The 13,257-nt window shown below is 41.0% G+C and overlaps 1 protein-coding gene across 17 annotated transcripts in view; it reads left to right on the forward strand.

Annotated features, from left to right (window-relative positions):
- The window catches only part of Lrrc49 (leucine rich repeat containing 49), a 193,716-nt gene that overhangs the window by 140,877 nt on the left and 39,582 nt on the right, over positions 1 to 13,257 (forward strand). For all 17 annotated transcript variants that reach the window (XM_017798982.2, XM_029565041.1, XM_029565043.1 and 14 more), the window contains one exon: positions 4,680 to 4,840. In XM_017798982.2, the coding sequence (XP_017654471.1) occupies positions 4,680 to 4,840 (161 nt within the window). The remainder of the gene's footprint in view (positions 1 to 4,679; positions 4,841 to 13,257) is intronic.

The following is a 13,257-nucleotide window of genomic DNA, read 5'->3' on the forward strand; positions in this document are numbered from 1 at the left end:
GTTGTTATTGTTTGTTATAAACAAACACTTCTGAAGGCTGTTACCGTTTCCTATCTACAGTGAGGCCTGAATTTAGGAAGTACAGTACGAGCTACATAATACAAGAAACACAAAAGCTAGATGTTTTTAAAGAGATGAAGCCTGTATGACAGGAGTTGTGGCCTGCTTCCTGCCAGCGCAGCATCTTCTGCATCTCCTGGGTTAGCCTGTCCCTTTGGGGAGCACTGTGAGTGGTCGCCATCTTTACTGATGTTATTGGAAGTGTTGCTCTGCATTGTTAATGATACCTTTTAAATTCAAAAAGTTTCTCTGTTAGCTCCTTTGATACAGAAATGGTCAAAATTTTGAGGAATTTTGGAATGGAAATTTGTTTTAAAGTAACTTTAAGCAATTAAGCATATCTGATATTACGTTCCCTGAATATAGTGATGCCTTTTATATTAAGATCTTTTGTATTAAGATCACAAGGTTTCAAACAGGTTAAAATGTGTGGCTTTTGGCTCATACTGTGTTCTGAATTGGGGCTGTCCTCCTGATTAGCAGTACTTACTCTTCTTACATACACGCTTTTCTCTTTAAAATTAAGTGACATTTGGAATTCAGAGTGACCAGAGAGATATAGGGTTGTGTGCCGAATGCTAGCTTTCTGGAGTGGTGGAACTGTTGTGTATCATGATGGGGGTGGCACAGGAACATGCACTTGACAAATCCGATCAGATACTTGAAGTCTGTATGTTCTGCTCTGTGAACACGATCTCAAAATTAGCAACTGCAAGACAAAACTTGTTCCCAAGCCCTCCCATATCAGAGCTACAACTTTAAAAGTGAGTAGAGTTAGTATATTGGATCCATGTCTGTTTCCTTGCCTGCTAGTACCTCTCCCCTCCCAGTTCTCTCCTCCGAGTTCTCTGAAACTTTTCTTAGCCCAGTAATTAGCTGTGCCTAAGCCCTCTCCTGACATAAATTCCACTTCGCTCATTTGTCCAACAGGATTTTAATCTTTCTTTTTTTGGACTCCCTAAGAGTTGACCAAAAATGCCCTGGTTTATAAAAATTTAGCTGTATGCAGTATTTTCAAAAAATTTATAGCAGCAAGATTTATTATTGTGAGGTCTAGCTGCGGGGAACCCTTTCCAAGTGGTTCGAGCAGAAGTAGTGTTCCCTGGCATACAGCTGCTGCTGTTCTGCACCTATGTGAATGAGTGAGAGACTGAAGAGACAGAAGAAAGTTGGGCTTGCCCTTGTGAGACAGACGCAGAGCATGGCAGAGAAGAAAGAGCGCAGAGATGCCACTGAGGATTTAGTTAGAAGCCTGCCGACCTGCCATTGTGAGGAGAGCCTGAGACAGCCCCGAACCAACCTGACTTCCCCTTTCTGCTGACATTTTCTCATCGTGCTCAGCTGCCTCTCACTGTTGGCATTTGGGAAAATATGCCATGGAAATTTTAGCCAACATTTGAAAGTGTATTTGGGAAGTTTTAACGAGAATTTTAGATAATAGCTATTTCTTTGAAATCAGGGATGTAATTATAAGGATGGGTTTATTTGTTACCTTAGTAAGAAGAGAAGCGTGTGGAGTCAGCGACCCAGGCGCCTGCCCTCAACAGAGCTGGAGTCATGACACAGCACAGCTTCAGATTCTAAGGCTGTTTTCTTGCAATTTCACGTGTTGACCATGAAGAAAAGGACATAGGTTAGGGTAGAGGGAGGGAAGCGTCTGTGGACCTGCACCTTCAACCTTGCTCTCTCTGTGGCTTTTGTTTCTCTTGGAACCTTGAAAATGAAGCCAAGTGGTAGTTATGGCACATGCTGATGTGGTCTTACCTGGACAATGAAGACTCAAATGCAGAAGGTAGAATTGCCATCTTCTAAGATATTTGTGGTGTTAACGTACACGTGGCACCTCACAGCCACCTGAGGTCTAAAGCATCCCCCAATCTTGGAGAATAAGCCACTGTCTGGGCCTGCTCCCCTGCTGCGCCTCCCCTCTGCTTCTCTTGTCTTGCTCTGTAAAAGTCTTAAGCCCTTTTGTGACCTCCAGACTAGGCAGTGATTCCCGCTTGACCTCGGGATATGTTCCTGTCTTAAAGTAAGTTTATTATGACCCCAACAAAATTATCCACTCTCTTAGTCAACCTAGTACTGAGCTGATTTTAGCAACCTAAGAGAAAGAAGCTTAACTTTGGCATGGGCATAAGAAAGTGTTTGATTTTCAGAGACCATCTTTTTTGACATTTGTGAACGTATCCAATGGTGGAAATATATTTTATGACTTTTTTTCTAAACACTGATATATATATAAAATGAATATTTTTTTCTGCTAAACCCTTTCATCTAGGATGCCAAATGCATGGCACCAGTGGCCTTGACACTAAGTAGAAGTAACAGAATTATTTAGACTAAGAGTTGGGTTGGCACAGTCATCAGCAAATAACAAATAGAATTCCTACAGTAAGATTTTTTATTGTAGATTAGAACAATCATGTTTTATAGTAGAATAACAGAATCTACTTGCTTTGGGTAAGAACATCATGTATAAAATGTCAAACATCTCAGAAACATATACATATTAACTGTAGCCCTCTTAACTGTACTGACATTTGAAATAACAAATAGTAGAACAAATAACTCGGGCCAAAAAGATTTTTTTAATATTTTATTTTTATTTTCTGTGTATGAGTGTGTTGCCTGCATGTATGTGAGTGCACCCGTGTAGTGTAATGCCACAGAGGTCAGAAGAGGGCTTCGGATTCCCCTGGAACTGGAGTTAAGGACAGTTCACAGCTGCCATGTGGGTGCTGGGAATCGAACCCGGGTCCTCTGCAAGAGCAGTCAGTGCTCTTAACTGCTGAGCCATCTCTCCAGATCCCAAAAAGATTTTTTTAAAACATAAAAGTAGAACTTGCTGAAATCTTAAGTAAACAAATATAGGCAAAGAGGTATAGCTAGAAATGCTCGTTGTAATTTATGTAGGCACCAAGGGAATGGGAAGAGAACCCTCCTGACCCCTTTCCACCTGCTGCAGAGCAAGCTTGTGAAGAGGTTAGTAATGTGCTCAGTTGGGAAGTTTTATATGAAAGAGAAAAGGAAAGAATCTGTTTTCAGCACTCAGATATAACAGAGATGTCATTGAAAAATATTAACTTTGGGACTGGAGAGCTGACTCAGGGGTTAAGAACACTGGCTGCTCTTGCAGAGGACCTAAGTTTGAATTCCAGCACCACCGTCAACAACTCATGTTCCAGGGGATCCGACACCCTCTTCTGGCCTCCACGGACTCTGTACAACATGGGTACACTTTTATAAATGCAGGCATGATACACATACACATAAAATAAAAATAAGTAAAGTTATAAAGTAGTACTTTAAAAAATGTTTTGGGGCCAGCAAGATGGCTCAGCAGGTAAAGGCACTTAGCACCAAACCTGATGATCTGAGTTCAGTCCCCAGAACCCACATGGTAGAAGGAGAAAACCAACTCCTGCAAGCTGTCCTCTGACATACCATGGTGCATGTGTGCACATGCACCTCCCCCAGCCCCCCACCTCCACTAAAAATGGAATGAAAATAATAAAATAAAATATTATCTTTTGATAATGGTGACAACATGAGACTAGGCACCCTTTATCCCAGTAAATATAAACTGAATGTAAATAGAGCAGAACATTTCCTTCAGTGGCTTTGATCTGCATTTCTCAGTGGGTTTCTATGGCTTTCAGTATGAGAACTGGTCCTTGAACTGGCAGCACTAGCAGGACCTGGAGTTTGTTACATGTACAGACTCTTGAGCCCCCTCCACATGCACTGTCAGTGTGGTGAGACTCAGCAGTCGGCTTTAAAAGCCCTCTGGGTTGACTGAGGCACCCTAAATGTGAGCACCACTACCTTAAGGCATCTTTTGCTTGCAGTTAATCTTTCCTGTTCTTCTAGAATGATACCAATAATCTAGGAACAAAAATTAACACAACTTCTTTTAGTAGCCCAGATATTCTTTTTTCATCTTTAATGTTGTAATTTATACCATGGGGGCTAGAGAGATGGCACAGCAGTTAAGAGCACTTAGTGTTCTTGCAGAGAACCCAGGTTTGGTTCCCAGCAGCCATGTCAGGCAGTTACAACCACTTGTAACTCCAGAGGATCCAGTACCCTCTTTTGCCCCCCCCCCCAGTACCTACATGCATATGCACATACATCCGTGTAGACACACACATACACAAAAATGAATAAAATAAAATTAGTCTTAAAATAACATTGTTCCACCTTGAAATACTGATCAGTCCATACCCTTCCTCTCACCCTAATTATTGGGTGAAAGATTAAAGTATTCGTTTTTTCTTGTTCAGCTTAAAGACAAGGGTGTACAACTTTGCCAAATTAAAGTTTTATTTAGTAAAGTTTCGCTGTCCAGTAGGTTATATATATATATTTTTTAACAAACTAAGTTCTTAAGAAATTATTTTTATAGACAATCTTTTCCTATAGGGTGACATGATTTTTAATCCATTTGAGCACATGAATAAATACAGGCCTCTTGAACTTTCTGTAGAGTGTGTGTTGGATAGCTACTTGTGAAGAATTGTCTCTTTAGAAATACTGGAAGAAGATGCATGCAAACAGTGCCTCGGTTTCTCCCTTCACACACTTGAGTTATATAATTGTTCCATTTGCTTTTTCCACAGGAGAAGAAGAGGTTAACAATTAACAACGTAGCCCGGAAGTGGGACTTGCAACAACGAATAGCCAATATTGCTGCCAGTCAAGATATAAAAGCCTCCGAGTGTCCTCAGGAGCCCTGTCAGACTGATGAGAACACCCTTTCTACATTTCCAGAGGAGACAGGGTATGCAGTGTATTCTTTCAAGCTGCTAGTGTTTCTAGAGAATTGACTTCAGAAGGGAGACTGGAAACCATGTCACACATAATTGTTTTTGAAGAATAGTTTTCTTAAGAAAACTTACTGAAAGCAGAAGTTTAAATTAAAATGCTAACCATGTCACACATAATTGTTTTTGAAGAATAGTTTTCTTAAGAAAACTTACTGAAAGCAGAAGTTTAAATTAAAATGCTAAAAGGGAAAAATTGGAAGTATAAATCTGATTGTAACATTTTCCTACTTTCAAATCCATCCAATGGGCTGCATGTTTGCACAGGGGTGAAGTTTAAATGACTTAATAGGGCCTATGTGGCTCTGCCACCTCCCAGTTTCTTCCATGCCATCAAGTACCTTCTGTGTTTACAGCCACACTGACTTGCTGGACAGCTCTAGTTGTCAACTTGACACACCTGGGAAGAGGGACCCTTGATTGAGGAATTTCCTCTCAGACTGGCCTGTGGCCAAGTCTGTGGGGTATTTTCTTGGATGTTGAATGATGTGGGAGGGCCCAGCCCACTGTGGGTGGTGCCACCCCTGGGCAGGTGATCTTGGGTTGTATAAGAAAGTAGGCTGAGCATAGGCCAGGGGAGCAAGCCAGGTAGGTGCTTTAGTTCCTGCTTCCAGGTTCCTACTTGAGCTCCTGCCCTTGCGTCCCTTGATGAAGGACTGTACTGTAAGCCGAGATAAACTATTTCCTCTTGAAGTTGGTTTTGGTCAGAGTGTTTTATCATAGCAATAGAGAAGCAAAGTAGGACACTGACCTTCTTTTAGTTACTCATCTGCCTCTGACCTAAGACTGTTTCTCACAGGAACTGTCTCCTGCCCTAACCATAGCCCTGTCATAGCTCACTCAAACTCACCTCATAGAACTTACAGTAAGCCTCACAACCCCTAAAGCCTTCTCCAACTTCAGAGGCTAGATTATACCCTTTGTCTTTCCGCATCCTACATGTCTTCTTACTACAACCTTAGTTAAACAACAAGATGGTAGCTAGTTGTTTTATATCTGTCTTGCCCAGTGCAAGCTTCATGAGTACAAGAATCTTTGATTTTTCTTGCTGTTGTATCCCCGGCAGCCAGTGCAAAAACCTTCCTCAAGTAGTAGTCGTAAACAATTTAGCATGAAATCTGAGCAGTTAAGTTCTGTGTGGTCTGTGGATCTGTCCATTCCAACAGCTCACTATCTATGTTTTTAAACTTTTGTTGAATTTTGTGTATCATGCAGAAAATCACCTTTATACCTCCTTCCCCTTTGGCACCCTCCCATAACACCCCCCCCACACACACTGGAATTCATATATTCTCTCATTTCGGTTAAGGCCTATCATGTAAAGTTAGTGTCCCCAGATGTCCCTCAGTGCACTTAAGTTCATCCACTGGGATCTGGTCCACCTCTCTAGAGTCCCTCCCTTTAAGATCATCTCTTCCTCATCCAGCAGTAATCAACTGCCAATAATTCTTTGACTAAGATTGGGGCCTGCGGTTCATTTCCACAGTTCTGTGCTGGGTTTTTGTCTGCTTAAGTTTTCATGGGTCTTTAGCATGCTGACACCATTGCTGTAGGTTTGTATGAGAAGGGTCCCAGGCACTGGGACCTAAAGGATTATTTCCATATGGTCGTGCACCTCCTCCCTGGCTCATACAGTCTTTCTGCCACCTCTTCTGCAGTGGTCCCTGATCCCTGGGTGGGTGGATTTTAATATAGGAGCCCTGTCCAAGGACCCATATTCTGTAGACTCTATTCTCTGTATTTTGGCCATTTGTGACCTTTTGTGTTCCTGGTTCTGTTGCTTGAGGGAGCTTCATTGATGACAGTGGAAAGATGCATTAGTGTTCTCTTCATCCCTTGTTCTGTGTTCCGTAAGTCTGAGGTATAGAGGTTTCATCCTAGATGTGCCACTTAGACTTGGGCATTTCAGAGATAATCTCTATGTGTGGCCAGTTGTGGAACTCTGTAATTATCTCTCTCTCTTGAAAAAGAAGCTTCTTTGATGGGTGGTGACTGGGATATTTGTCTATATATTTAAGGATCCATATTTCGCACATAGCAAGAAATTACATTTGTCTAGAAATGTGACAGCCTTGGGGTTTTCTCCAAGATCTCTGACCTCTCCAGCTATGTGTATTTGGATAGGTTTATAGTACCAGACATGAGTTTCCTCCCATTGATTGGGCTTTTAGTCCAATTAGGTAGCTGTTGATGACGCCCAAGATAAAAGTGCCACTACTACACCAATGTTGCTTGCTATGCTGGTCATTGATGTGGTTTTTAGGTCTTGAAACTGGGGTTGGATCATTGATTGATGTTCTCCCTTAGCAGCTTACACTGTCTCTTTTCTTGCATCATAGAAACAGCAGTTCTCACAATACTACCTAGACCACACATCTCTGCCTCTCAAGAAAGCATACTGGGGGGGGGGGGCTGGAAAGATGGCTCAGTGGTTAAGAGCACTGGCTGCTTTTGAAAAAAGGACCCAAGTTTGGCTCTCAGCACCCACATGGCAGTTAACAACCCTCTGTACCTTCAGTTCCAGGGGATCCAATGCCCTTTTCTGGCCTCCATGGGCATTGCACACAATGTACTTACATACCTACAGATAAAACACTCATACACATGAAATAAAAATACATAAATAAATTTTTTTTTACAAAAAAGAAAGCATATTGTAGCCAAGCAAATGAGGAAACAAGCATTATAGATTTGTAAAATTTATGTCTCTCTCTATATAGATAGATATATAATTTAAAGCTAAAGCCTAAAGATCTAAACTCTATGTTTTAGTTTGAAGAACATTTCTTTTATTAGCTTTAACAAATGTTGAAATATTTCAGATATAGAATATAGCTTTTATTTCAGTTTTTAGCTAGAATTCTTCAAATCTTTCATATGCAAAGAATGTCCTGAAATAGTTTTAGAAACAGAATAATGTTTTAGAATTTTCTGGAATGAGAGTATGGTACATATTTAAGCAAACTTTACGATTTTTAGATTCACTTAATGTGTTTCCTTCAGCTTGCTTAGAAATCACAGAACTCAGCTCTGCTCTTTGGAAAGCAAAAGCAACAAAAACAGAAATTCTAATTAAATCATGATTTGTGGAACTATTGTGCCATTATAATATAGTTCTAGGGTTATTTTTAATATCACATAAATGTCAAAATACAGTTCTCTTAGTGAGAACTGTAGTACTTTATAACATTAAAACCTTGTAAGCACTAGACTTTAGGTTTATTAAGTTTATAAAACAATGTATATCAGAACTATCTCTGATATATATATATATATATATGCATAATTTTGGTCTTTTTGAGACAGGGTCTCCCTGTAGCCCCAGCTGGCCTGGAACTCACTATGTAGACCAGGTTAGCCTTGAACTCACAGAGATCCACCTGCCTCTGCCTCCCGAGTGTTGGGATTAAAGGCACGCGCCACCATGCCTGGCTTGCTTTATCTTTAAAAAAAAAATTTTATGTGTATGAGTGTTATGTCTACATGTATGTAAGTGTACCCATGTCATGCAGTGCACATGGAGGACAGAAGATGGCATTAGGCTCCCTGGAACTAGAGTTATGGACAGTTGTTACCTCTCATGTGGCTGTTGGGTACTGAACCTGGGTCCTCTGCAAGAGCAGCCAGTGCTCTTAACTGCTGAGCCATCATCCCCTCTGATTTATCCTTTTTTGTTTTTTGGGGTTTTTTTTCTGTCTTTTTGAGACAGAGTCTCCCTATAGCCCCAGCTGTCCTGGAACTCACTATGTAGACCAGGCTGGCCTTGAACTCACAGAGATCCGCCTGCCTCTGCCTCCCGAGGGCTGGGATTAAAGGTCTGCATAAAGACATGTTTGTTCTGTCTTGCTCAAGACTTTCCTTAGGTTAAAGATGACTGTGTGATACTCAAGAGGCTTATTATTGGGGATTTATGGGCAGAATGAGTTTTTGAAGTTGAAGATTTTAGAGGTAGACTCTATCTGAGTAACAGTGCTTAAGAACAATGTGGCAGCCATTATTATGGCTGCAAAGGGGGGTTGCTGGAGAAGGCGTAGAGGTCATGTCGCTAGAAGAGGGGTAGTCTTAATTACCACTGTAGACTGGAGTTGCAGTGGTGGAGCTGGAGTGAAGGTAGGGCCAAGGCATGCATCAAATAATCACCCTCTTTCCTTCCAGTCTCTGCTGTGTGTCCTAGGCCACAGTTAGAGAGTTATCCAAGTTTTCCTCGCATCAGCTTCTGCAGTAAGTGCCAATGTGCTATAACATTAAATGACTCTTTCCTCTGAAAAAGCTGTCTCTGACAGATGGATCCCAGACTGGATTGCAACTTTCTTAACATTTGAACTTAGCTTATAGCCCCAAATTCTGACTTTCTAAAATAACTTAAAATTGTGAAGTCAGATCAATGCAAGCAATCAAGTGAAAAGAAAGTATCTGTTAGTGAAAATTTCTGTGTCCTATAGTTACTCCCACAAGTATCCAAATTTTTATAAGAAGTTCTACAGAGTTGGAGGCTTTTAATACGGGAGGTGCACAGGAAGAGCTGAAGACGTGGGCAAAGTGTGCGTTCAGTGGGGAATATGTAAAGCCCAGAAAGTAGTAATTAGGAAAGCAGTTCACAATTTCTGGGAAAAGATTGACTTTTTAAGCTTTTTGGTTTTTTGTTTGTTTGTTTGTTTTGAGACAGGGTCTCCCTGTAGCCCCAGCTGGCCTGAAACTCACTATGGAGACCAGGCTGGCCCCGAACTCACAGATATCCACCTGCCTCTCAAGTACTGGAATTAAAGGCCTGTAACCATGCCCAGTTTCCACATTTTTAAACTTTTAAAAATTACATTTTATTTATTGATTGGTTGATTGTGTGCGTATATATGGGGGGGGTGTCTGTGGGTCAGAGGTTCTGTTTTCTTTTTCTACCATGTGGGTCCCAGGGTTTGAACTTAGGTTGGCAGACTTGGCAGTAGGTGCCTTTACCCACTGAGCTATCTCACCAGCCCAAGATTGACTTTTTACGAAGATAAATTTAAAGTGCCATGGAAACACTAGTACATACTCATGTTTGACTCCTTTGTAATAAACAAAAAATTAGTCAATCAAGGAATCATAGAAGACATATGATAACAGAAAAAATTAAACTTTAGGAACACACACATATACATACATACATACATACATAAATACATACATACATACATACATACTGGCTCATTAGTAGAGACTGTAATGCAAAGCAGTTACTTATAACTTCTAGTGGTTGTAGGGTTTTCTCCAGTTTAGTTTTGTGGGTTTCCAACCCCTGTAAAATGTCTGACTTACAAATGCTGGAGCTAGCTACACGCTGCCGCTGTCTAAACAAGGACTCTAGCCCGAGAATCCAGGTTGGGTCTTTCCCGCCCTTGCTTTCTTGACCTCCCCGCAGCTTGTGATACTGGTGAGTCTTCGTTGCTGAAAGCCTCTTTTCTTTGACTTTCTTGATGCCACATCCACCCGTTTCTCCTTTTGTCTGTGTAGCTGCTCTTTTCCTGTGTATTTTCTGACTCCTTTCCTGTCATCCTTTCTTTTCATCAGATGCTTTAAATGAATATGATGCTATTTTTTAAATTTATAGATCTATGTATGGAAGCTGGATATGGTGGTAAGCACCTATAATTCCAAAACCTGGGAGGTTAAGGCAGGAGGATTATGAATTCATAATCCTGAGCCTGAGCTACATAGCTACATGTCTCAAAAAAAAGAAAGGAAGGAAGTTTAGATAAGGTGCTTTTGTTAACCTAGAAGATCCAGCTCACCCCATTTCCTCCCCAAACAATTTGTCTATGGCTCTTAATAAGAGCTTTTGTAATGTGTGATTAAATACCTGTTTCTTATTCCATTCACTATGGGAGCACTCATCTGCAGTGTGCAAAATGAAAATCAGCCTCTTTACTGCTGCCCCAGTTTGTATACCGCAGTGTCTACTAGCTGTCTTCTCATTTTACTTGTGCTTTCTTCTTTGACTTACTTGTTGAATCAGAATGTAGAGTTTAATTTCCACATATTTGTTAATCTTATGTCTTTCTTCTTTTACTGAGTTCTAGTTTCATTCTGTTGTGGTCAAAGATATTTATATGAGTTTTATCTTTTTAAAATTTATTGAGGCTTTTTTGACATGTAGTCTGTCCTTGGGGCACATGCCGTGTGCTGAAAAGACACATTCTGCTGTTGTTGGCTGCAGCATCTGTTATTTCTGTTAGGTCCAGCTGGTTTATAGTGTTCAGATGCTCTGTTCTGGTTGACCATCTTCCTCATTCTCTTGTCATTGTTGAAGGCTAGTGAAGTCTCCAGCTGTCACTAGAGAACTACTTTCAATGCTATATGGTTTGGCTTCATATATTTTGGGAATAGAATCTGCCTATGATTGTTATATCTTCTTTATGTTAAAATGCCTCCTTTATCTCTTGGAACAATTTTTGACAGAGTCTATTTGTGTGTTGTGAATGACCACCACAGCTCTCTTTTTCAGCACAGTGTGTCTTGAATATCTGTCTGTTTCCATTTGTTGATTTCCGTCTTTCAACCCATTATTTTTTTAACTTGTGGACAACATATACTTCAGTCTTTTCCAAAATTTGTTTTGCTACACTCTGCCCTTTAATTGGTGAGCTCAGTCTGTCAAGTCTGATAATGAGGGACGTCTGCCATTTTGGATTTGTTCTCTGTTGTGCGTATTTCTGTTGTCATTTTTCCTAAGTTCCTCTATAACTTTTTTCGTTTATTCTCAGTGGATTTGAGTGTTCCATTTTTATTCTTTTCTTACTCTTTTTATTGTAGATGTTTTGATTATATTTGTACTTGTTACCCTGGAGATTATAGTTACCATCCCAGTTTATAACAGTCTCATTTGACTTAGTCCTGATTTAGTTACAGTAGTGTATGCAGACGTTGCTTCTGTACATCTGTCCCTTTATGTCACCGCTGTGGTTACATATCTGAACATTATGTGGACATTAATAGAGATATGTAATTATCTTCTGCATTTGTCTTTAAATGTTTTTAAAAAATTTATTTATTATTTTTATTTTATGTGTATGCATGTATTACCTGCATGTAGGTAAGTGCACCTGTGTCGTGCAATGCCTGCGGAGGTCAGAAGAGGCTGTTGGATCCCCTGGGACTGGACTTATGGACAGTTAGTGGCCATGTGGGTGCTGGGATTTGAACCCAGGTCTTCTGCAAGAACAACCAGTGTTCTTAACCACTGAGCCATCTCTCCAGCCCCCTGCATTTGTCTTTAAATCACAGAGGACAAAAAGAGGACTTACCAACCCAAACTACAGTAATATTACTGCTTATGTTTACCTACATCATTTCCTGTCTTAAGTTTTTTGTCTCTTTAAGTGGCTTCCAGTGGCTGTCTGGGTGCCGAGTGAAGTGCAGAGGTTTCTTTAACACTGGTGTACAGCCGTGAACTACTGCAGTTTTTGTCTGGTTGGGTTTGTTTTTTCAGTGTTTCAAGTCTGTTGTCCAGCGTCATCCGCTCTCGTAGCTGTTGGAAGCCCATGGCCTTGTCTTGCAGGTCCCTGTACTGAGGAGTCACTTCCTCTGCTGCCTTCGGGGCGCTCACTTCAGTCTTTCAGCAGCGCGAGTCTAGTGTGTGGATCTTGAGTCTGTCCTAGTTGGAATTCATGAGTTCACTGGGCTTCTTAGATGTGTTATGTGTTGCATAAAATTTGGGAAGCTTTTGACCATCTTTAAAAATATTTTATGTGTATGAGTATATTACCTGCATGTGTAGAAGTTCACCCATGTCATGCATTGCCCAAGGAGGCCAGAAGAAGGCATCAGATCCCCTGGAACTGGAGTTAAGGATGGTTGGTAGTAGCCATGTGGGTGGCAGGAACTGAACCTGGGTCCTCTGCAGGAGCAGCCAGTGCTCTTCTAACCGCTGAGCCATCTCTCCAGCCCAGGCCACTATTTCTTGATAGACTCTCTGCCCTTCCCTCTACCATCTGTCCTTCCAGTTCTTTGGTAATGCTCATCCTGCTGGGCTTTTTGGTGTCCCACAGCTTTTTCATTTAGGTTCTGTTCATTTATTTACTTACATTTTAAAATTTGTGGGGGGTTTTGGCAGGGGACATTGTGTGCAAGTGGAGGTCAGAGGACAAGCTTGCATCATGTAGGTCCTGGGAATTGATCAGGCTTGGCAGCAGGCGCCTTTTCCTGCTGAGCCGTCCTGCTGGCCCCTAGGTTCACTTTATTTGGCTGCTCGTTCTTCAGTCTATATCATTTCAATTCTCCTACATTCAAGTTCATGGATTCTTTTCTCTGCTGCTCGGTCAGTTCTGCTGTTGCAGGTACACTCTTCCAGAATTTGCCTTTTTAAGAACTGTCTTTATTGATACTGTTTGGTGAGACA

Source organism: Nannospalax galili, unplaced genomic scaffold (genome assembly GCF_000622305.1).
Source record: "Nannospalax galili isolate Female #2095 unplaced genomic scaffold, S.galili_v1.0 scaffold54, whole genome shotgun sequence".
NCBI lineage: Eukaryota > Metazoa > Chordata > Mammalia > Rodentia > Spalacidae > Nannospalax > Nannospalax galili.